The sequence below is a fragment of the Notolabrus celidotus genome, chromosome 17, assembly GCF_009762535.1.
Source record: "Notolabrus celidotus isolate fNotCel1 chromosome 17, fNotCel1.pri, whole genome shotgun sequence".
NCBI classification, from domain to species: Eukaryota; Metazoa; Chordata; class Actinopteri; order Labriformes; family Labridae; genus Notolabrus; species Notolabrus celidotus.
In genome coordinates this window covers 6,257,012-6,282,510 of record NC_048288.1, presented here as the reverse complement: position 1 = coordinate 6,282,510, position 25,499 = coordinate 6,257,012, and the positions used below count along the sequence as shown (strand labels likewise).

The 25,499-nt window shown below is 41.8% G+C and overlaps 1 protein-coding gene across 1 annotated transcript in view; it reads left to right on the top strand.

The window, feature by feature from the left end:
* The window catches only part of mllt10 (MLLT10 histone lysine methyltransferase DOT1L cofactor), a 57,183-nt gene that overhangs the window by 15,398 nt on the left and 16,286 nt on the right, over nt 1-25,499 (top strand). The window contains exons 4-12 of the mRNA XM_034706120.1: nt 1,342-1,451; nt 1,555-1,658; nt 2,658-2,751; nt 13,896-13,994; nt 14,195-14,336; nt 14,448-14,642; nt 15,317-15,535; nt 17,110-17,607; nt 23,645-23,811. Coding sequence (XP_034562011.1) covers nt 1,342-1,451; nt 1,555-1,658; nt 2,658-2,751; nt 13,896-13,994; nt 14,195-14,336; nt 14,448-14,642; nt 15,317-15,535; nt 17,110-17,607; nt 23,645-23,811 — 1,628 coding nt within the window. The remainder of the gene's footprint in view (nt 1-1,341; nt 1,452-1,554; nt 1,659-2,657; nt 2,752-13,895; nt 13,995-14,194; nt 14,337-14,447; nt 14,643-15,316; nt 15,536-17,109; nt 17,608-23,644; nt 23,812-25,499) is intronic.

Sequence of the window (25,499 nt, the reverse complement as noted above, 5' to 3'; positions counted from 1 at the left end):
TCTTCTGCCACTCCAGCAGGCCCCACTGTCATCCCGCCGCCCCCAGTTTGTCATGCTGACAGGCAGCTGTGTGTTAGCTGGATAGATTAACAACCAGTTTGCAATTTAACATATTTACAACTCAGCTTTCACCGACTTTATTGTTTTATTTCTGATTGCTGAATGTAACCCAAAGTGCATTTTGGCATTTTTATGATGATTCAAGACCACATTTAGGTTTGAGCTTTGTGTGCCAGAGAAGTTTTATACATTAACCACTTTTATTCCGGTTCATTCAGAGTCCCTTTCACACATGAACCCCTCACGCTTTCTGGATCACTGCAGGGCGTTCAGGCTCCGATACTTCCAGGAACTTGCCGTTCACACGTGCAGCACACAGCAGGAGATTTTCTTCGCACAGAGCGCCCTCAATACTCGATGTACTCCGCTTGGTTTAGGCGAGAGGGGGCAGCTAGATAGTGCGTGAGGAAGAAGAGGAGAAGGAGAAGTCTTTCCATACGGGAGACTAGATTACATATAATTATGTTTCTGCAACACAAACAAATCGTAGAAACCATAAAACTGACAACTGAGGCGAGCAGTATAAAGCAGAGATATTTGAATCTGTGTGAACTTCTTGAGTCCACCACTTGCTCTCTACTGACTTTTACCTGCTGCATTCATGCATCAGCTCACCCTGACTTCCTGCACAAATTTTACAAAGTGCTGGCAGGAAAACTCAGGATGAAGTCAGGGAAAAATGAATCTGTTTACACTTGAAGTCAACCCGGATAACGTGGGGTTATTTTCAGGAGTTTAGTGCGTGTATGAAAGAGGCTTTTGACTCACTGTGACGACCAACCGAAGCCTGCAGAGTCCCATGTTCTGCTTTAAGGCATGTTCCAACTCTTGATTTTGTCATAAGCTGTTCTCAAAAAGACATGAAATATAAGTTTGTAATAATGGTATGACACTTTGCAGATTAATGGTGGAGATGTGAGAAGGGAGCCTCTTTCAAATTAACCGACCCAAACATACAAGCTTGACAAAGTCAGTGATACATTTGCGGTATAGAGTCCATTTTCAGGTCACATTTTCAGAGCTGCTGTTATGAGTTACAGCTCTAAAGAATGTGCAGAAAAGCCAGTTTTTTTGTGTTTCACAGTGCTGATAAAACTCTGAAGGCGATATATGGAGCAGGTTATCAGTCGTTGTCACTGCTGCCATAAATTTCAAGCATTGCCACAACAAATCACACTTTTATTACTCTTCAAGGCTTTAACGCGTGGTTTCAAATACACATGTTAACTTTAAAATATTCTGCTGCAGAGGTTGATGGTTGTTTTGTGTGTGTCTTTGCAGGCTGGGCTCATGTGGTTTGTGCCCTTTACATACCTGAGGTAGAATTTGCCAACGTGTCCACTATGGAGCCGATAGTCCTGCAGTCTGTGCCACATGAGCGCTACAACAAGGTAACGTAATCCATCTCAAGTTAATGCATGAGGAGTTTTAGAGGATTAAAGTTTTTTTATTTCTATTCAAATGTTTCTTTAATTTCTGTGTGTGTTTTTATAGACGTGCTACATCTGTGAGGACCAGGGCAGAGAGAGTAAAGCAGCCACTGGAGCTTGTATGACCTGCAACAAACATGGCTGCCGGCAGGCCTTCCACGTCACATGGTGAGTCCCGCTTCACTGTACAAAGAGAGAGATTGTCCCTTGTGTAATGGCTGGCACACATTACAGGATTCTTCAAACCTTCACACATTTAGAGACCACACACTTGATGATAACAAAAGACGGATCGCACAAGATCTCTCTCTTCTGATCTTATAGTGTGTGGTGTGCACTACGGAGCACACCGCACACTAACCGGTTCTTCAGCAGAGTATCAGGTTCTTCATGCTCAATATTCCAAATCTCACGTAGTAAAACAACGGTGTAAACAAACATGGCGGACGAACAGGAAGAAACAATGATGATTGTTTTCGGCCTTTTAACTTCTGAAAACACACACAGAAAGAAAAACAATTATATAAACATTCACGCTGTTGCCACAAATCAACCGTTGGTCTTCCATTTGGGAGGTCCAAGAGACTTTTGTTTTCACCGGCGCCATGTTTTTGTTTGTTTTTACTTCCTCTTCCGTCAGTCAGCTGAGTCAGCTCGTGTCTTGATTGGCTTTTGCTCCGGTACACGTGACATTACACACTGTGGGTGCTGGGCTCCTCTCGGGGAATCCCACACACTACAGGATTTCTAGTCGCAAATATTAAACATGTTCAATATTTACGATCTCTCCTTCTGAGGCCTTCCGAGCGGCTCCGACCAAACAAAATCACTCTTAACACACCCCACACCACAGGAACATCAAACACGATGCTGTTTGCAAACATCAGACAATCGGGCCTTTGCTGGCTTTACCTACTCAGACTCCTCTGAGGTGTTGAGGACTGTAAAACATTTTTTGATACTGCGTACTTCGAATACATAGAGCCAGCACCATCAGCCAACACTTCCTTTTTTTTTTCTTCTTCTGCCTTCTTATGTTGAAATCATCTTTTATGATCAGCACCAGACGTCACCAGGATGATGATTGTTAAACACTGTTACAAACAATGACTGCTGATTGTTTTTCAAATCTCATTAATGATCATTCAAACTGCTTCTCCACCACAGTGCCCAGTTTGCGGGGCTGTTATGTGAGGAACAAGGATCGGACGCAGACAATGTCAAGTACTGTGGATATTGCAAATACCACCACAGCAAATTGGTAAGAGTCCTCTCCTGAGTTTTTTTCAAAGATTGTGCTTCTCTTTCAATACTCTAAACACAACTACACACACCACACAGAGACAAAACTGATCTATTTTCATCTGCTTTTGGGTTTAAAGCTAATAAAACACTAGTGTTAGTAGATTTTCTTGTTTATATTTACATTATTTACACTGTTAACATTTAAAAGCATGACTTAAAGCTCACTAGATCATAAGTTTGAGACTCGTTCACACAGTATCCCCAAGACCTGATCATTTTTTCCAGTTTTATCATCATTATTATGACATTACTGTAGCTGGTCACGTCTAGCATGTGACTTTATGTTAATAAGATAAGATAAAATAAGATATTACTTTATTGATGCACTATCATATGTACTAACAGTCTGGATAAGGGTTTATATCAGGGCTGCCAGCATTGACGCATTAATCCGGATGGGATTAGGGTCTCAAAGTAACACACTTTCTTTTAATTTTGTGCTATTTTGTCCCTTTTGGCCCACCGTAGTTAAGCTGCTGCAGAGTCTCCCTGCTTCCTGCTGCAGCTATTGCAAAAATAATGACACTGCTGCATTTCTGAACGCCGCTTTTCATATTGAAAAAACTTCCAGGCAGCTCAGTCGACGAGTCAAAAGTGATATGCACTTTATGCCAAAGAGTATGAAAATATAACCGCAGTGCATTATTTTAAAGTTTGAGCTACTACTTACAAGCAGAGCGTACAGGTGCGGCTAAGCAGACTGATATCAGCAGGCAGCTGTATCGTATTAAACTGTTCTTAAATGCAGAATGAAGGAGTTTTAAATGTGATTAAAACTGCGATTAACTCTTGAACGCGTGCTATAAATCATGATCACATGAATGATCTTGGACGGCCCTGATTCATTTATTTTCTTTGTTCTGAAACCTACAAGCACACATCAGTTTGACTTCTGATGATCCACTTCTTTTAGCCTGATCCCTCTTCTTCCACTTTCCTTGTTCTGTCTGTTTCCTCAATGTTCATTTCCTCACTTCCCTTTCCTCCTTCCTTTACGCCTATTTCCTTCCTCACTGCTTGCATCACTTCCACCGGTCTCTTACCCTTCATCTTCTGTTTTCCATCTCCTCCTTCCTCTTCCCTTTGATCTCTTCAACAGTTGCCCATCACTCCACCCACTCCCTCTTGTATTGGCCCTGAGTGGGCACTGTGGGGTGGGTTTGCAGTTGTAGGATGTGGACCCTTAAGCCAGGTTTTTAAATGAAGATAATCAGGTTTAATCATCACCTGTGTGTTTCTAAATAACGCCTAAATGATTCATTTCCTAGTTTTTAAATGACCTTTCCTGTCAATTAGCATCTATCATGTAGTCATCAGGCACACCGGCAGCTTTTTTCCTGCTTTAAATCAGGCACATGGTTTCAGTTTAACGTTGCAAAGGCTGTACAAAAGTCTTCCTTTATTACAGCATGAAAAAACACAGTGGGTTGAATTATATGGTTTAAAAAGGGCGCACAGGTTAACCTCGTGAAGACAGAAAAACAGAATCTTTTGTTATTACATTTCTGCTCAATTGGCATTCACTGCTCAATGACGGATAACTGGTTTATTGTCCGTGATCGCGGCCCTACCTCATCTTTTGTGGTCTGTTAGCCTTGCCCTGGCCAATGCAGTCGGCATAATGCAGACCTGATGGGTGGACAGCTCTCCTTTGTCGAGCATTATTCAATCAGATAAGGAAGAAAGAGAAGGAGAGGCATATCAACGCACACATACAACAACTGGATATGCAGGGGAAATGTGTTTAAGCACACACACTGACCGAGGAGACGTCCTGTTGTCCTCTACCTCTCCAGCAGTGAACAACTTCTCACACATGTACACACATGAACACATGTACACACTGCCGAAGTCAGGGGGGGGGGCAATATGAAAATCACAAACGTGACTTGATTATTATGATTTCTGGAACAGTGGTTTGATGGAAACACAGGGCAGGCTATATGTGTGTGTGTATATAAATGCATGCTCAAACACACACAGATGACATTTTGCAATGTTAACAAACGCTGATGGAAAGACTCATGCTGTTGTATTGATCGTGTATGAATGGCTTTGGATGCTGGGGCATAATGTCATTAATCTGAGACTGTATGGATGACATGAATGTACGAGAGGGAATCAATGAAGAGGAGAGCAACGTTGTTAGCAGAGAGCGTTTCATAAAATACCATTTGATGGATGTTTACAGCGTGTTAGCGGCATATGGTTTGGAACGGACTCAGACTGAAGACTAATCTAATTCAGAGTTGAGTTTATCCTTGTTTAGTCTGGACTGAGGAGGAGCTGCTCTTTGGTCAGCTATTTCATCAACGCTGTGTATGATTCTGTTTTACTGCAGTTTAAGGAGCTTCAGTAAAACTTTCCGATGTTACTTAAACAATCATCTCTTTGTGACTCTGAGTTACTTTAAAACTGTATTCTGCAGACGTTGTTGCATTACTTTCTGTCGCTTCATTAGGATTTAGAAATAGAAAAGTGCTGCACAGTTAAGATGCATTTGTTGAACTGAAATTAAATACTATTGCTGAAACTGGTACACATAAATTAAAGTTTGAGAGCTATAAAGTGGTCCATCGCTAGGTAGAAATCTAAATTTAGCCCTTTGGATTCAATTTAAAGAACTTTATCCGTAAAGACCAGCCACACTAGAAGATTTTTGAAATCCGAAGAGATCCCAAACATGACTACAAATAATGTTAAACTTGCCATTTTTGATCCTGTTGTGTGTGTGTGTGTGTGTGAAGAACAAGCAGCAACCTCCGGCCGTGAGAATTGAAGCCAATGCGGAAGTGTTATAAACTGCAGTTCCTCGAGTGTCTACTTGAGGCTGGCTCCGGAAGTACCAGAAACCACATACACACCCATTCAAAATAGAAGATCTTTACAGCAGAAATAAACATGTTTACAGCCTGTAACAAAAAACAAGTGTAGTCTGAATAGCTCATTTCTCTCTCCGCACACACTGTACGGGGGGAGAATTTTTTCATAACAAGGCAATTTCAAAGATATTGAGATTACGAGTAGCTGTTAGCGAGGAGGCTCAAAGCCCTCTTTACCTCTCACTAGCTTGACAGACGTTAGGTTGAGTTCAACATTTCTAATATGGCTCCCGCCAACGATCGGCCTCAAAACAGCACTTCAGAAACAGAGGGGTGACGTCACAGATACTACTTTAATTTATTATAGAGTCTATGTCGTAGAACAACAATAGGAGCAAAACAGCACATACACACACACACACACACGAGTAGATCACATTCCCCAACAACCAGATCAATCAAGACCCTCAAAACTGAAACAATAATAATAAATAAATAAATAATTCAATTAATCTCCATTTATATCAAGCCAAATCCCAACAAATGTTATCCTCAGACTCTTTCCGAACAGAGCACTGAACACTCTCTACCACCATGCATTTTCTGCTATGTAGCGCCAACAAGCTTACCCCTGTAACCATCTTTACTCTTGAATGCCAAATGTCTTCTGACTTTTTTGAGTTCTCCTTGAGTTCAGTCATCCTTTTTTCATTTCTAGTTTTGACTTCTTTTTTTATTTTGTCCTTCTTTCTCTGGACTTCATCCAGTAACTTGGACTTCCTATCTTTTAGCGAAGCAGCAGGGGCCGTGGTAGTAGGTCTCAAAGCTTAAGTGACTCTTCCCCTCAGTGTATGGATAGACCCCCAGACTTGAACCAGAAGGTAAGACAGCCCCCAGATCTCACCCTCTCTATGACTGTGACTCCTCCCGAAAACACATCACTGTCACATGCTCACTCTGCGGAGGGACAGGCAGGCCACCGATCAATACAAGTTCTCAGTGGCAGATTTAATGGCTCTATAATGAGCATTTATGGAGACGGCCTTTGAATGAATGGGCAGGAGATTATTTATGACAAGTGAAGTGACAGAGGACATGTTTGTTCAAATTAACAAGAGGAACAGAGAGAGAGGTGTGGTTTGTTTATGTCTGATCATATCTTCAGAGAGTGCATACTGAAAGTCATTTTTAAGACCATGAATCTGAGAGACATGACGTTTTAATGGAAAGAAATGGATGGTAGTGCATTTGGTTGCATTATTTAATTTTCATTCAACATTTCTCTGAGAGGACCCGAGCTTTGGATGTTTGTTTTTGTGTTATTGGAAATACTAACTAGTCAGAATGAAGTGCCAGATCAAACCGGCCCTTCAGCGTCAAGTCTTTAAATGTGACCGTCAGATCGGGTGCTGGATCACGTTTCATAAACCGAGCTGCAGAGACATTTTGATTGTTTTAAAGCTGCAGCCCTCCCACACCCACCAGCTATCTGATGAAGGCTGCATTACTGTGACTTAATCAGTCACAGCTGTTTGCAGAACATGTGATCACAGGCTGCAAGAAATCGGAATTATAAGGACTTACCGAGTCATTGTGTGTGCGGGTGTGTGTGGCGGTCTTTTACAAAGAAACACACCGTGTTTGCAGGCCTGTGTTACAGCATTATAATACAATAGATGGAGATATTACCGAACAAACACACGACTGTCCCTTTACAGTCCAGCTGTTCAGAGAAACAGAGTAGTATTTCTTACTGTCATTGATCCTCCTCACCAAACCCTCCAACAACCTGCCATGTTTGAACCACACAAAAGCATCCCTCCCTCTTTGCCTCCTCCAGCAGAAATCACTACAAAGACCTTAAAGGGTCTGTGATTGGTGTGGGAGGTCAGCTTTATCGAGCACTTAAAGCCAACAGGATGGTCACAAAGTGTTTGGTAAAACCAAGAGAAGAGCAAGGATTGAACAGACTTGTGTGTATGTGTGTGAACGTACTTGAAGAAAGAGAATTGGGTCCAGATTCACCAAAGAAAACAAACATCAACTTCCTCTGTTGTACCCTGCAAATTCAGAGTTGAAGCCATATTATGTGACACCTGTGAATGGACAACAAGAGGACCAACAAATATATAGAACCTTCAGTGTATGGATCTTAGCTGTGTTTGACTGTGACCAAGCATCAACAGAGCTCGGTTTAACATCAGAGGAAACAGTTTCCAGGTTTGTCTTTGGGCATCCTCATTTTGATGAGCCACGTTTTGGCCTCTTTTGGTGGCATCTCCGCATCCGGTCTTAAGAATTAAGAGTGCTTAAATCTCCTTACTTCTTCTAACATCACGCCTTGCAGGTAAACTCCTCCAAGTGTTTCCGACAGAGTCCTCCACCTGATTTGAGCCTTGGATCTTTCTGCGCTGGTCAGAGACACATTGACACTGCTCTGTGCTCAGAGTCGCCTTTTACTGTAACACTGCTAGCAGCACAGCTAACTTGGCTAATCTGGAGCTTCGATTAAAAAAAAGCTATGTGTGCATCTGGACCTTTTCTCAATGAATTAAAACACGTGACATCCCACTTTCACCAAAATAAGAGAATTAAACCGTATTAATAATGGCAATAAAGTCACAAAGGGCCCAGGATCGCTCTTACTCCTGCCTCTCTTTGATGGTCTGATATCTGTTTCCTCCTTTCAGAGTCGTCTCTTCATTTTTTTTGTGCGTTTGTATAATTCCTGTATTTGTTTTGGCTCTCTCGTCAATTGAATCCTGTTGGAGTATTTTTTTAAGTGTTTTTGAATCGGCATCATTTCTTAAGACGCAGCTTGTTCTCCTGAGAGAAATCTTTTAGCTCTTGTTGTGAATTTTGCCTTTCCTTGTCACAGTAGGAGAGCAATATAACCAACTCGTGTATCAGAAATGTTTGCTGATGGTTAAAATATCACCTGTTCTAACAAATATGAACACACCGAGTAAATATTGAAGTGTTACAAACGGCTGCTGTAAAAACGATCTTCACTACAAGCAAATTAACTGCCTGTTAAATAAAGATACCTTTTACTGCTTTGTGATGCTGCTTTAGGATTATTAAGAGTTTAAAAAAGGTTTGAAATATTGAATCTGGTGTTTTTTTTATAAGAATGCACAATATTTTTATGAACTCTTTTCAGATTGAGGAAAGTAGAGGGCTTTTTGAAAGAGTATCTTGACTCTGAAATAAGTTCCTCATCTTCAAACCCAAATAAGAGCTGCAATAAATGCTGAACTGCTCATTTATCACTCAATGTGTGTTTTTGAATAGTATTTATATTTGAGAAGTTCTGCTAAAAAGACTCTTCTCCTCTTTCTGTTAAAGTCAAAGAAGACGACAGATTTCAGTGTGTTTATTTGTAAGATTATTAATTAGAATGAAGCATTAAACATGTTTCTTGATATCTCTCTGGTAATCAAACCATCATAGCTAAGTGATGATTGTGTGTGTGTCTGCTTGTGTGTTTGTGTGTGGCCTTGTATAAATGTAAAGCCCTCTTGCTATGGCTTTTGTTCATACAGCCTTATTTGCATTAGTTGGAGTACCCCCCCCCCCCCCTCTCTCTCTCTCACACACACACATACACATACACACACATTTCCACACACACATACACACTTATACTCTCTCCATGCACATTCCAGGGTCAGAGATCAGTAGGCTCAGATGTGTGTGTGTCCACACACGCATTTGTTATGTGGTTTGGAGGCTCAGATGTGAACCCACCTCATGTTAGACCCTGCAGCCAAACTTCAGCAGGGGCTAAAAGATCCCCCACACCGGCCGTTTAGAAAGGCCTGCAGGAAACACACACACACACACACACAAACACACACAAACACACACACACACACACACACACACACACACACACACACACACACACACACACACACACACACACATACATACACAATAGCTGGTCAGAAATCCTGCAGGAAACTGCACAGGGGAATTCCTGCCAGGCCAGGGTGGATTATTTTCCCCCTTACTTCCTGTTCCTCTGCTTCCCCTTCGTCTTCCCTCCTCCTCCCCCTCCTCTGTGTCTGCACCCTCTCATCTTCTTCCTGAGGCCACGGCGTTGACTTGTGAAACATTTAAAATACATGTTACATTCAACCGATGGGCATTACTGTGTTTGGATCATTTTGTAAAAGCCTTTAAATATGTAACACAACACAGATTCTGTATTTATTTATTTTCATTTTACAGCAGAGGAAAGAAGCTGAAGCTCATACACACTTTTAAACCATCAGTTGAGTTAATTATTTAATCGGAACTTAGATCATTTATTATTTCAACAACAAAAAAATAATGTGATTTAGGGTGAAAATATGAGGATATATAGATTTATATTTTTACATGTATATTTATTTTGTAGAAATAATCTATTGAAAGAGGAGGATTTGAGACGTGGTTCTGGGAGTAATATACATTTTTTTAACATATTTAATTTCATACATTTTTAATAATTTCTTGTAAAATAGATTTTAAAAAATGAACACAAATGTGTCGCTCAAGATCAACTGAAGAAATCCAAATATCACCCTGCCGGTCGGTCTGGGGTTAGTGAAAAAAATCCCCGGCACATGTTTCTCCGTCTGACTCCAGGACTTGAAAATAATGCTGATATTATTCAGCATGTGACACAGACGGAGAGCATTTCAGCCCTCCGTTGTATTTCTCATTGCTGGAGAGTTTGTTGATAAATAGACGTGTCCCTCGTCCTCGGCCTCCTCTTACATTTACCCCACGCAGCCTCAAAGAGCGCTCGGACATGTCAAATGATCAGACCGCTAATGGTCAGCAGCAGAGAAAGAGGGGAGAGGACACGCTGAAAGGCTTTGTCTCTGCCTGTATAATCAATTGACCTGATTGATAAGGGTGTGTCAGGGTTACATTGTGTGTGTGTTATGTTTCCCACGCCCAGTGCTTGGTGTGTGTGTGTGTGTGTGTGTGTGTGTGTGTGTGTGTGTGTGTGTGTGTGTGTGTGTGTGTGTGTGTGTGTGTGTGTGTGTGTGTGTGTGTGTGTGTGTGTGTGTGTGTGTGTGTGTGTGTGTGTGTTATCCGACCCTCTCGGCTCAGGCTCTGTCCATCAACACCTTCCTCTGGAATGTTAATGAAAAACAACAAGGCGATCCCGAAGACTTTACCTCTCTGTGTCCTCACTCTCCTTCATCTCCTCTTCTTGTTTCAGGAGATGTTCTTTAAGTCCATCCTCTCTCACTTTGTAGTCGGTCATGCTGTCTCCTCTGTCCCTCTGGGTATCTGTTCAGTAGCTGGTTTGCTGGGTTTGCGCTGTTGTTTAAAGCTGGAGAAGACATAGGTTAACCTGGAGCTTCTCTCTGATGCAGAGGAGTCCGTGCACGTTGCTGAATTGCTCAGCTTTGTGTAAGCTGCAGAACTGCTATTCCCAGACCTGCCTTTTCATTAGGCTTCCTTTGATAATAGCTTTAAATAATGGATGTAATTCATAGTTTAATGCACATTTCTTTAGTCTTAACACTGAAATCTAATAAAGAATTGAATACTTATTTTTTCACGTCAGCTCTCTGGACATTGAGGCTGCAGTGAAAGGTGTCACATTGTTGGTTCTGTCGCATTTTTGCAGCTAGCTGCTGACGAAAAGGACATGCAGGAGTCTTTCTCTGCAGCATCTACAGAGCCAGAAATGCAAACAAAAGAGCCACAGATCCTGAGATTCATGAGCACTGTCTTTCCACGCAGTGTTAAACCCAACATGAAAGTCAACTTTCCTCACCTTTGGGTGTTGACTTGCATTTTGTCAACCACAGTGCTGCAGCTTCTTTCAATCAATCAATCAGACTTATAAAAACAACTTGAAATAGAATAAATAAAAATTAAAAAAGACCCCCCCCCCATCCTAATCCCAACCCCAGCCCAGGCCCCAAACCCACCCTACAATCCTAAGGTTAAGAAGACAATATATGCAACAATAATAATAATAAAAACAATACAAATAAAATAAATGAAATATAAAAAAGAAGTTTCTGAACGAACTGAGGAAACGCTCTTATGATGTTTTAATGAGGAAACACTGGAAGTAAAATAAGATGTTAAAACAACACAGGAAATTAAACTCACCAAAATAAAATATATTTCTAAGATAATAAAACACTAAAATATTAAACCATTAAAAGAAAATAAGATGCTACACTTAAAATAAATAAATAAATAAATAAATGGGGCCGCTGGTGGCCTAGCGGTCTAAGCGCCCCACATACAGAGGCTACAGTCCTCGTCACAGGGGTTGCGGTTTGATTCCCGGTCGTGACCATCTCCTGCATGTCTTCCACCACTCTCTACTCCCCACATTTCCTGTCTCTCTTCAGCTGTCCTATAAAATAAAGGCAATAAGCACAAAAATATAACTTTAAAAAAAAAAAATGAAATACAATAAAATAAATAAAAAGTGGCTAAAATTGGAACTAATAAGTAAGTAAGTTAGTAAGTCAGTAAATAAATAATGTAAGGTGTTTTAGGCTGTGTCATCTTACTCAGAGTGATGCGAGCGTTAAAACACAGCAGGCTGAAACTGAAAAAACAGACTTTAGAGAAAAGCTTTAGCCACAGCAAATGAACTTAACATTTTAATAATCCATAACTAATTTAAATGTTGAGAATTAAGTGAAACATTCTCTGCTCTCAGGCCTTTTATTTATGATGATTTTCATCTCTGTAGATCTGAAATCTCCCTGTTTTCACCTCAAGACACAGTTTTCTTGGACTCCTGGAAAATATGATGATGATATTATTGTGTTAATAAAAAGCAGAAGGTTACAGCACTTTAGGAAACAGGGATGTGCCAGCAGGCTCATCATAAGGGAAGCTAAATGTTGCTTAGAAGTGCAGAAGTCAATTTGAAATTGCAACGAGGATCCTGATGTTTCCATTTTTTGTGGGGAAATATGCGTAAAATTATACATGAAAGAGGTGGAATCTTTTCAATTCGTGGTATGGTGCAAACATGAATCACATTTCTTTCATTTTAGAAAAGCTAGAAGAAGAAAAAGAAGAAACTGTGCACTAAGAGTCTAAGTTAGATTATTTGAGCTGCTTCAAAGATCCTCAGAGAAAAGGAAATGCTAGTTGCAGGTGTTGTTTAAAGTTACATCTAAAAAACACACACATTCACAGACACACACATTCACAGACACACACATTCACAGAGCACTGCAGCACTTCTCTCTGAAGCCCAGGAGCGTTAGCATTAGCGGAAGCAGCAGCAGCGTGCGGAGAGGTTACAGTGAAGCTGCTATCTCCTGATTTGGCTGATGATGTCTGTTAACTGCCACTCGTAGAGGAAGTCTGGCTAAACTGTCACCAGCCTCAAGGCAATCGCTCCACTGTGAGACCCCGGGGAGGAAGAGAGGGAGAAAAGGGTGGGGGAGGGGGGTTCTGGTGTTTCAGAATTTTCTCGACACCAAGCATTACGAGCATGTTGAGTCCCATGTCGTCTCAGAATCGCTGCATATTTTCACCACCTATCTTTGAGAGTGTGTAGATGTGTGCCTGCACTACATCTAATTGTTCATGTAAGAGAGTGTGTGTGTGTTTCTGAATGTGTGCACCTGTCTGCTCGCACACACGTGCAGAAGTGTCAGGGTGCGGGGCGTGCATGTGAGGTGTAAATGCGCTGGCACCCAGTCGCCACCTCAGGGGTGCGAGAGGAGGGTGGCGGCGGCGGTGGTGGTGGCGGCGGCGTGTGATAGCCAGGGTGTAAATTGAGCTGTGATCGTCCAAAAAGCAGGCTATGATTGGATGAAACACTGAGACCTTGTGCGCTTCAGCGTGAGGCACTTAGACACACGGTGCTTTAAACTGAAGCAGGCTGAATTCCTGTCTCCTCCTGTCTCTCCTCCATCACTCTCTTTGTGTTTGTGGATCTCTAAGCTTTCATCTCCTACCGAGCCTTTGAAATGTAAAGCTCTCTCTTTTTTTATCTCTCTCTCTGTCCACCACACGCATCCTCCCTCTTCTGTTCTTATATCCTAATAACTCATACCTGAGTTTGTTGTGTGTTTTCCGTTTCTTCAGCTGTAATATTTCACTGAACACTTGCGTATGTGACCTAGTATGTTACCGGTGTTTCCTGAAATGCAGAGGGCTATCAAGTAAGGTTATAGGAGGTCTGTTTTTCTTTCTGTGTCTGTCTTTATTTCTCTGTCCATGTATCATGTCTTAAGTAGTCTTAACCATCTGTTTCTCCTTTCTCTCCTTTCTCTGTGCACAGAAACACAAGGAGAGAGACCGGCACAAACCCAAACACAAGAAGACCCCCATGGACATGTCTCCCTCCCTTGTCCTTCCAAACATCATGGTCCCAGAGAAGGTGAGCACTCCTCGTCTCCTCGTCCTTTGGTTTGGGCTGCTGCGTTATATCTTCCGTACCTTGATTAACCTTTGTCGCTCTGCTGAGTATTTCCCACACATCCTGCCCTTGAGCTCTCTCGTGGGAGCTTCATATTCTGATTATTTTATTTCCCTGTTCCGGCGCTCTTCCTGATCCTCGTCCTCCCTTTCCTCCTCCAGCCCTACAACAGCAGCAGCTTAGGGGGAGGCGTCCCCTCCCTGCCCGCGTCCTCACAGAAGAGACTGGACGACGGCAGCGCCCGCTTCACCACCGCCAATTTCCAGGAAGTGTCGTCTGCTCTCTCGGGCGGTGGCGGCGGTGGTGGCGGTGGCGGCGGTGGCGGCGGTGGCGGCGGCGGCGGTGGCGGCGGTGGCGGTGGCGGTGGCGGTGGCGGCGGCGGCGGCGGTGGCGGCGGCGGCGGCACCTCCAAAGAAGGCCTGGCTGTGGACGCCGGGAAGGTGGCGTCAGAGGCGAAGAACAAGAAGAACAGTGGCGTGAGTCACGTGGTGGGACCGAGAGGCGGCCGCAAGTCTCTCACCTCCTCAGGGAAACCCCTCCCATCCGCTGTCGTCACCATGGCAACTTCTTCCACATCTGCCTCTGCGTCTACCGGGCCTTTCCACCAAGGTACGCCACGCGGCTGATTTCCCTCAACAGGGAGTTAACCCCACAGTTAGAGAGATGGAAACACGACGCTGTGCCCACCCACACAAAACACAAGAGACTCAAAAACGCTGTGACTGTGTGTGTGAGTGTGAGTTTGAGAGAGTGTGTGTGTGTGTGAGTGTGTTTGTGTGTGTGTTTGTGTGTGTGTTTGTGTGTGTGTTTGTGTGTGTGTGCTGTGTCATTTTCTGGATTTTGCCCAGACTCCAGGCTTTTGTATGAGGCGGTGATAACAGTGTTTCGTCTTGACTGGCCTCTGGCTCCTGTAATCTGGGCCCTGTCTGGGAAAAGACCAGCTCTCACACACACACAATAGACACAAACACACACACACACAGAAAGAAACAGTGTGTGGGGAGGTCAGGACCTGAGAGGAGTCAGCGTCCACTCTGAGCTCCTGTGTTTTGTACTATCAGAACCTTGAAGCCGCTGTCAGGAGTGTGTGTGTTTGTGTGTGTGTGAGACATGAACACTGTGTGATGAGGGAGGACCGGCTGTACGGCAGATAGAGAGTGGGAGAGCAGATAAAGTGCTTATTTAGTCTGTCTGTTTCTCTGCTGCTCTCATGAAGATGGAGAGAGGAGTCGTGTGGAAACTTAACGTCCTCTCTCGTCTCCGTCTCTCTCGCTGTGTTTCAGGGCTCCTGTTGACCAATGCGAGCAAAACACCCTCTGCCTCCTCCTCCTCAGACTTCTTAAGTTTCTCAGATCCATCGTTGCGTCCCGGGGGCGGGACTACCTTCTCCTCCCCGCCGTCATTCAGCAGCTGCCTTGTTAAGCCGAGCTCAGAGGGCGGAGCTTCTGAGGGGACCACGACACTGTTTGGTTCTCTCATGTCAGCCACGACAGCATCCGCAGGTACCAGACGACAGTGACCAATCACAGTTTCATTCAACCAGGGGATCCCAAAATGAGGGACACAGTTGGGGGGTCGTGAGATGTCTTCCAGAATGTTTTTTTTCATATTTATATAAAAATAATACATTTTACCCACACAAAAATAGTAGCTAAACTGGAAAATAGAAAATGTAATGAGTTTTCTGCCTTTCTTTGTTGCCAGATGACTTCTAAGTTTAGAGTAAGTGAACAGTTAATTATCAAAGCATCAGTAGCAGCAGGTTAATTCATAACAGCACAGGAAACACAGACACATGCTCATATAGGTAGGCTAATTTTCAGCAGACCAGCTAAATGAAGCCACATTAAATCACTTTGAGGGACAGAGGGGGTCGCAAGACTTTGGCGCCAATAATTTGGGGGTCGAGGGCTGAAAAGTTTGGGAACCCCTGCATTAAGTCATATTCATCAGGGACCTGAGTGACTCACGTGAATCATGGATATCCCTAAAAACACATTTCAATGAATGACAAAACCTGAGAGCAAACTCTCCTCCCTGAGAGGTCATGCTGATGTTTGTGATGCACTTCACCTCAGCTTGCTATTTTAAATTGACAGTGGTTAGACATCTTTGTTTTTGTGTTCATGTGTAAACTGTGGGTGTACTTCAAAATACAATTACCTGTTAGCTGACAGCTGATGAAGTATGATCCGATGTCATTTGAGGCGCTGAAGTGGTGAGCTTAAAATGTAGTAAAGTGGTGAAGAGTTCAAAGACGAAGGTATCGCTTTCTCCTTTGCATGCCTGAAGTTTGAAGTTATCTGCAGCAACATCATTTCACTACAACTCTCTCTCATCCACTCTATCAACACATTGATATTAATATAAAATAACATTCAGTGTCTAAGACACACTTTTGACTTTGTTGCTTTACAGTTTGTCTGATGTCACATGACTGATTCTGACCTTAATCACTTTTTTATAAAAACAATTAAAAAAAAAAAGCATTTTAATATCATTTTAAACTCCACACAACATTAAAATCATCAGTCACCTTTCAATTTATCAGGACTCATGGAGGTATTTCAACAGAAAACTTGCCTCACAAACAGCACAAATGTCGTCAAAGTCTCAAGGTTTCACAAGAAAAGAGGTCTAACAAATAACAAGAATCAGCTTGCATTGTGGGAAATGTAGGTTCTGTTGTTTGAGCTTTATTAAAGCAAAATACATCAGCGTTTTTAAGGTTTTTTTTGACACTTTGATGAATATTCTCAGATTAAGCAGTCTGAAATATTTATATATTCTTATTTTTTAGTCTTTAAAGAAAGGATTAAAGGATCCTTGGATTTTGGATTAAATAAAACAGGTTGTTTAAGTTTGTCAGGAGTAACTGAGAGATGTAATGAGTAAGTAACCTGCACACTGATTAAAATTGCAGCCTTTATTCACTAAGTGATGACACAGACGGGTGATCCTCTCTGAGTCGATCCTTTGAAAGACTTTTAGGCCGACAAACGAAACCAAATCCAAACACCTTGAGACTTCAGGCTTCATACTTGAATATTCAGTTCTTCTTTTTCTATCATTTCAGTGGGCGGGAAGCTGTATGAGAATTCCCACAGTCACACAGCGAGTGAGACGACAAGCCTGAGTGGGTCCGCTGGCTACAAACGGCCCCCACCCTCTGGCTCGGGGCCCGGGATCGGAGGAGCCGCCGCAGGAGGAGGGGAGGACGGGGTGAAGAAGAAAAAGAAGGGCAACTGGCGAAACAGATTTGGACCTTGCTTCACCACCGATGTGAAGCCTTTGGAGTCGGCTCCCTCCCTGACTCTCCCCGCCTCCTCCACGGTCAACACCGCCTCCTCCTCCTCCACCGTCTCCCCTTCCTCCTCCACGTCCTCGACGCTCTCAGGCCGGCCCGGCTTGGTTTCCAGCAGTGGATTAGGGATGGGGGTGGGGGGAGCGGGAGGAGGAGAGAGGGGGCTGGGGGTCATGGGTGTCAGCGGTGTCAGCGGTGGGATTCAGAAGTCCCCGGCACTCCTCAGGAATGGGAGTCTGCAGAACAGCGGCTCCGCGATCTCTGGGCCAGGTAAGGAGGAAACAGAACGTTCACACACAAACACACAGATCTCACAGTGAGGAGGACTCTCAGGTTGATAAACCCGCCCGCTGGATTAATCCGCTCTGTTTTATTGTTGCTGAGTGAATTAGCAGAAATCATGAGATAGTATTTGGCAGCTGAAACGGGGAAACAGGCCGCTGTAATTTACGATTAAGTCATGCAAACAAGTTGTGTCCCTCGGCGCTCCCCGTAGTGATGAAACAGATTAAAGAAGGAAGTGGCTCGTGTGCAGCGGCTTTGTTGCAGCAGTTTTTGTTTCTCTCTCCACATGTTTGAGGATTGCCTCCGTGCAGCAAAGTATTAACATTACCAATCACAAATGGCAAGGATTTGACACACCTTTGTAATTGGCTCCCTGTGTGTCTGCACGTGTTTGTGTGTGCGTGTGTGTGCGTGTGTGTGTGTCAGAGTGCGGGTTCATGTGTTATTTGCTCACACACGTGGAAGCAGTCTGTATGTTTTTTTTTTCACCGTGTTCAGTTGCTTGGCAACTGTCTTTATGCTTTGGAGTTCCCCTCTGCTGATGGAAATGGCTCCGTGCAGCCCCCACACATCCCACATCTCCCCTTTCTTACAGAATGACTCCCTTTTGTTTCTGTCTGCTGCCGCTCAGCCGCTCGCTCTCACCTGCAGTCTCCTCAGCCTCTAAGCCTCGGCTCACCTGTTGATGCTGCAGGAGCTGGAGGTGTACGTGTGTTTCATTGTCCTAGTTTAGAATGCACATAAAGGACAGAGATGCTCTAGTCAGACTGATGCTAATTACTGAGGATTTGGATTAGCTAATCTGATATTAAGGAGCAGTTTGTTCCTGATTTTTTAGACATTTTACAAAGCAAGTGCATGAAAAGAAAAGACCTCATGTCGTTTTGTCTGCTGCTGATCCTTCTTCAATGTCTTCAGTAATTTAAACCATAAAATATAAAGGCACAAAAATCACTACTATTGTAAGAATAATTTAAATATCTTACAAGACTAAATTTTTGTTTGAGCTGACCGTGTGATTGCGATCATAAAATACAATTCAGCTTCACATTGAGTGGCACATACATCAGATAAAGTAACGTTTTATTACACGTTGTTTTTCTCTACACTTACATTTTAAATAAAGTGTTTGAAAAAATGAAGAAGAAAGCAGCGAGTGTGTAACGACACACAGATTGGGTTCAGACATTTGATGCCGTGTGTGTTGTGACAGACTCCATCTAGGACATGCATTTGAAAATGAATACATACACATACATTTATAAAAGTTAAAGCAGCAGAAGTCTGGTGTGGTCTCGCTGTGTGCTCGTGCCTTCAGGTGCAGGATTAAGTTCTTGAATAGTTGCTAATAGTCGCTTTAAGCTTGGTATTCTATAGAGGTATTATTACCCTCTATTTAACAGGCTTAGCTGTGAATTTTCCTCTGAATGTAAGCAGTGTTTGTCCATAACTGTGACACTCAGTCATGCTTTCAACCCTCTCTTTAATGGTGGGTTTTTTTTCATAGCTTAAAGCATCAGTAGGTGATTCAGACCTCCAGTCCGGGCGGTGTATGTTCTGAATGTAATTTTTTGCAGCCGTGGCGGTCGAGGGTAAATTTGTTTGTGATTCCACGTCCATCTCCCATTTTTGGTGCTTTTCCCTGCAGCTGCAGCAGCATGCTGACCACAGCTGGTGAAAGCAGATAGGGAAAACAAAACAGTGGTGGTAATGTATGACTGTGCATTAAATATGTGTGTGTGTACACGTGTGCGTCTGCGGACTGTGTGATCTTCTTTATACTGTAAATATTTAGCCCAGGGTTAATGCAGGGCAGTAATGGGGAGGATCTTGGCGTTTATCTCCCCCCCTCCATCCTGTCTGCTGACTCCACCGTGCTGATGGATAGATAGTTAGCTTGATAGATATGTGTGTGTGTTAGTGTGTGTGTTAATGTGTGTGTGAGACAGAGGACACAGAGGCAGGGGGTTAGATTTTGGTTAGGTTAATGTTTGACGGCAGGGGGGTCACTGATGGGACGGACGAGCTGGTGGAGCGCAGTGAGGTTTGTGTGTGTGTGGGGGAGGAAAGATGTGAGGTGGACGTGAATGTATTCAGTGTGTGTGTGTGTGTGTGTGTGTGTGTGTGTGTGTGTGTGTGGGTAAACACTGAGAAAAAAAAGACAAGAATAGAAGATGGTTGGGCTTCTTTGCTTACTTATTGTTGCTTTCTCGTTCTATATTTTTATTTCTCTTCAGCTGTCGCCTTTATTCCTTCATCAAAATAATATTCATGATTTTCAGCAGCTTGAACTCCACGTGTGTGAAAACCAGAAAAGCAGGAAATATAAACATTTTAATTTCACTCAAATTAAGACAGAAATACTCCCTTACTATATTTATTAGCGACATTCAGAAACACACGCTGGAAACATACATTTCTGAATTTGAACATTTTTTGAGGAGACTTTTAGATAATTAGAATTTTAAACTTTTGCTTTTACAACTCCACTGTTTATCTTTTTTTTTTAAATATACATATATTTACAGTTATTTTTATTTATTATTATACAATTCATTATAAAAATATACATTTTTTCAACTTAGTTTAGCTGACTAAATAAAAGAAAATAGGTGGTCTGCAGTGATTTAAACTGGGAATTCATCCAAAACAGAGATTATTTAACACACTGAACTAAAGGAGAATCACACACACCAAACATTATTCTGAAACCTCAAACAAACAACTCAACAACGTCTCTGAGAAATGTAAGCAAACACTTTCAAAGCGACAGCTCTTTCATGTATGTTAGAAGAATAAGTGAGTGCCAAACCGTGCTGAATATAAACGTCTTAAGAGTGAATAATTTTGGTTTCATTTGTCAGAGTTGGGTCAGCGCTCAGTCTGAACTCTGAATCTGTTTCTAAAGCTCATGATCGCAGAGACTCTTAAACCGTGTTTGTTAATTTTTAAACTGATCTGTCGCTATCACTCCGTCTCTTACATTTAGTGATACATGCATACAGACGGATACACACGTATGTATGGACGCAGAACGCACACATCACGTATCGCTGCTCCCTCCACACTGATGTGATGTTTGAATAAATTCCTCTTCTTCTTTGATGTAAAAAGTCTCAGAGTAATGGACGTCTCTCTGTCGGTGTGATGGTTTTAAGGTGATTAAATGAAGTCTGCAGTAAAAAAACAACGAGCTCCAGCTCTCAGATACTGAGACGGATGTTACTTTAGTTTCACAATATGGAGCGAGCTGTGGAATAACGGCCATATGATGCCTCCACTTGGTTGTTTCGTTGGATTTAGCCCTCTCTAAACCCACAGCATAGATTTCCTATGGAGATAATTCCAGCTTGAACTAATCAAGGTGGATATTTTTGAAGCTTACAGAGCAGACGCACGGAGCAGGAAGGGAGCAGGAGCAAGGAGGTCGAGCGATGGAGGCAGGAGTGCTTTGGGGGCTTAATGTTATTGATCACATGGATAGGGTATAAGTTTTACAGGCTCCAGCTCGTGTGTGAGAGCAGTGTGTGTGTGTGTTTGCAGACATGGTTTCACTCTTTGTCTTCTCTTGCTGGCCAGAAAAGTGAAACTCCCATAAAATAACGAGTCTTATTTTCACACTTATCTCTCAAATTCTTCAAATGTGTGTCAGCTTATTTAGTTTTTTAAGACTTGCAGATTTTTCTGTAAAGCATTATGTAACCCATCATGTCCTTTTAAAAGCTGTAGATCCCCAGATTTGGATCTAGAAGTATTTCAACTTAAAGCGCAGAATTAAGGATGATTAAGAGGCAGAATTAAAACACTGCTCTTTAAAATAAATGTTGACTTTAATTGTCACTTCTTACTTGCTTTAAAATAAAAATAAAAACACAAGCTTTAAGATAAAAATGAAGGTAATAAATAAAAAAGGAGCATATAGAAAATGCAGGAAACAGACTCAATGATTCACACACAGCAGCATAGAGGCTTTAAAATAACCTCTGTGTTCTGACATAACACAGTCAATATTTAATAATAATTAAGCATGGTTTTCCTGCGTTGCCGTCTCAGTTTCTGCTCCGTCCCTTTGTGTGAAACTCATTTCAGGCTAAACTCTGACAAACTGTTGGTTTGGCCTCTAATCCAGCTGCTAAAAATCCTGCAGCAGCTCGTGCCCCCTGAGTCACGGCCGCTCTGCTTTGGGTATCATTTTTTCTGGTGCATATTACAAAGCGTTATAAATAGTATGTAGGGCTGTGTAGTGTTCCTATCTCTCTCTCTCTCTCCCTCCCTCGCTCTGCCTCCACCCCTCCCCTCCTGGCACAAAGATCTCTTGTTCCCCCGGTGAATGTGCGCTGCCCTGAGCCATTCAGGCTTTTGTGGGGCTGAGGGGCCCTCCACCCCTCCTCCTCCTCTGCTGGGGTCAAAGAGGGGCAGGGGCAGGGCTTATCCCTGGATAGTGGGCGAGCACGGGGTTGAGAGAAGGGAGGGAGAGAGAGAGCAGAGAGATAAGAGAATGGAGCATGCGTGTGGGTGTGTGAAAATGGAGCAATATGTTTGAGTAGGTGATTTATAACGAGTGAATATCACATCCATGATTTTTAATAAGCTGAGTGAAAGTGTTTGAATGATTTTAAACAACAGGAACATGACAGACTCTCTCTCCTCTCTTCTGTGTCACTCTGTGAAACATTAATGTGAATGATTTGTCTCGTCAGATCTCGTGTCAGCAGCTCTCTCTGTGTTTTGGTTCGCTTGATCTTGAGCTTCTAATTTTTTTCTCATCATAAAGAAACCAAATTACTCGGCGGCTCTCTGAGGCAGACCAATGAAGTCATGCATTACGTGTGCTGCTTTATTAACCATGCATTAAATTGGTTAAAGCATCGTGTCCACACCTCGTTTGAAATGTCATTTCAGATGTTTATTGTTGTAACAGAGATTTATCTGAAGTTTGTTTTGCTCTTAGTAAAGGTGAAAATAATATATAATATTATAATATATAAGATAAAGTAGCTCCTTCTAGATACAAGAAAAACCTCCAGTCCTGTACCATCCTGTGTAAGATAGCTGTATCAAGACGGTGCTTGTCTTTTAGTTTATATGTCTAGGATAATAGATTTTATAATTATTAGTTATATTATTATCTAAATTATTATTATTACAGTTATATTATTAGATTTATTTTATCTACATGTATTAATTTATTAGTATTATTATTATTATAGTTATTATCAATATTATTATTAGTATTATTATCTAAATGATTATTTTTATATTTATTATTTTGATTATTATCTACATTATAATAATTATAGTTCTATTATTATATTTTAAAATATCTAAATGTATTTTATTATTATTATATATATTATTATTACAGTTATTCATTATTGTATCCTGTCAATGTATACTAAAACACTTTTTTTTTGCCTTTTATTCATGCACAGTTATTGTTCTTTAATGTGTTAAATTGAAAAGGCAAATAATGAATTATAGAATCAAAAAATACTTTAAAAAGCAGAGACAGCAGAGAAATAATCCATACAGGTGAGGTTGCATGTTTAATGGTTAATGTTGTAACTGTAATAGTTCAATTTTAAGGGGTTAATTTAACTTCAAGGTGACACAACTGGGCTCCAAAGGGTGTGACAGAAGAGGGGAACCACACATAGTTTGTAAAGTTGTACAATCAAAGTTTAATTCAGTAAAGAGAATAACAGTGCAATGTGTGAATGTGTGAGGTCAGGGGGTTTCATACACTGGCAACTACAAGATGTAGAACTGCAGTAAAAACACAAGGAATATAAAGACACATCAGTCTGCAGAAATCCCAATGATCTGTGTTAAACAGATGTTTCTGATTGGATGAATAATAAGACTGTTAATGAAGTTTGCAGAAAGCAACCACAATAAATATTACAGTTTTGTCTTCATTCATTTATTATCTAAAGCTTAACTTCAGTCTGTCTGAAACATCTCTCATCGGGTTTTTTCAAATGATCATATTTGAACTGTTACCTCTGATTTTCCCCCACAGGTGTTTTCTCTTGTGCTGATGGGCCATCACCAGGGACAGGAGCTGTCGCCGTGGGCGGAGCAAGCTCTGAGTTGTCTCAGCAGCAGCAGCAGCAGCCCACATCTTCTCTCGCCCCTCCCTCTCCGTTCACAGCCACCGCGCCGCTCACCAGCACGGCCTCCACACACGTGAGTCCAAACACAGTCACATTCTCCTTCTCCATTCAGAGGCCTCTACATCTGTCATACACACACACGCATGCACGCACACACAAACACGCACACACATCTCGGGCGTCTTTGAGCTGAAGTGCACATAAACTGTGGGAATACAAATAAACCAGAGCACATTAATTAAACGTCTTCAAATCTCTCTGCCCTGTTATTAATCCACTACATGTTAATTATGTGTGTGTGTGTGTGTGTGTGTGTGTGTGTGTGTGTGTGTGTGTGTGTGTGTGTGTGTGTGTGTGTGTGTGTGTGTGTGTGTGTGTGTGTGTGTGTGTGTGTGTGTGTGTGTGTGTGTGTGTGTGTGTGTCCTGACCTTGTGTGGGTTGTGTTTTCTCAGCAAGATATTCTGAGGAGCACCTGTGGAGCATTTTCTGCTCGATTAAGAGCAAAAAAATGAAGTCTGTGATTTCTTCTGACATGACGTCAGGTTCTCCTGATGAGCACAGTCTGTGTTTAGATCTGTAACACTGTGTTAAATTAATGCCTCTTTAACTCTACATTGAATTGAATTAATTTTAGAATTAAACATGGGTATAATACGGAGCAGGAGGCTGATGGGCTGGACAGAGAGTTTAGTTATTGGACTCTTACAGAGACCCAGTAGTGAAATATAAAGCGCTCAGTGCCAAACTGCATAAATCTACAGATACAATCATCCAATAAGACACACATACAGCAGCATAGCATTGTATACGTTGTATGCACTAATATAAATTAGTAATTTAAAAGACAGCAGGGTAAATGTGGCACAGCTCAGGTTTGTTTTTGGAGCTTTATTGTGAAAGATTTTATAAAAACAGGCAAACATGTTTAAAATATTATCAGAAAAATTACAAACTAGAACTCTGTTTTTTGTCTATTTTTTGTGTACACTACCAGTCAAAAGTTTGGAAACACCTTCTCAGTAAAGGGTTTGTATTTATTTTAATTATTGTAAACACTGTAGATTAATACTGAAGACATCAAAACTATGGAAGAACATATATGGAATTATTTAATTAACAAAAAAGTGTTAAACAAAGCAGAATATGTTTTATATTTTAGATTCTGTAAAGCAGCCCCCTTTTTCCTTCATGACAGCTTTGCACACTCTTGGTATTCTCTCAGTCTGCTTCATGAAGTGGTCTCCTGGAATGGTTTCTAATGAACATGAGCCTTGTCAAGAGTTCATTTGTAGAATGACTTGCCTTCTTAATGTGTTTGAGACCATCAAATGTGTTGTTCAGAGGTAGGGTTAGTACACAATGGATAGCCCTATTTGACTACTGTTGTAATCCAGATTATGGCAAAACCAGATTATTTCGTAGTTTTCAGAATCAGAAATACTTCATTTATCCTGGGGGGAAATTCAGTTGTTACAGAATGCTCTTATACACAGTATGAAAAAAGTCAAAATATTAATAGAAAGAAGAAAGCTGGGATAGGCTCCAGCTCCCCGTGACCCCTAACGGGATAAGCGGTCAAGATAATGGATGGATGGAATAAAATAAGATAAAAATATGAATAAAATAATAAAATGGGATTAATAATAAGTATATACAGAAGCGCAAAAAAGTTAGAATTGGCTATGTACAAAAGCACTGGGAATGAAGGTGACATATACAGGATGATAAAGTGGCAGGGATATTGCACAGTGTACAGGATAT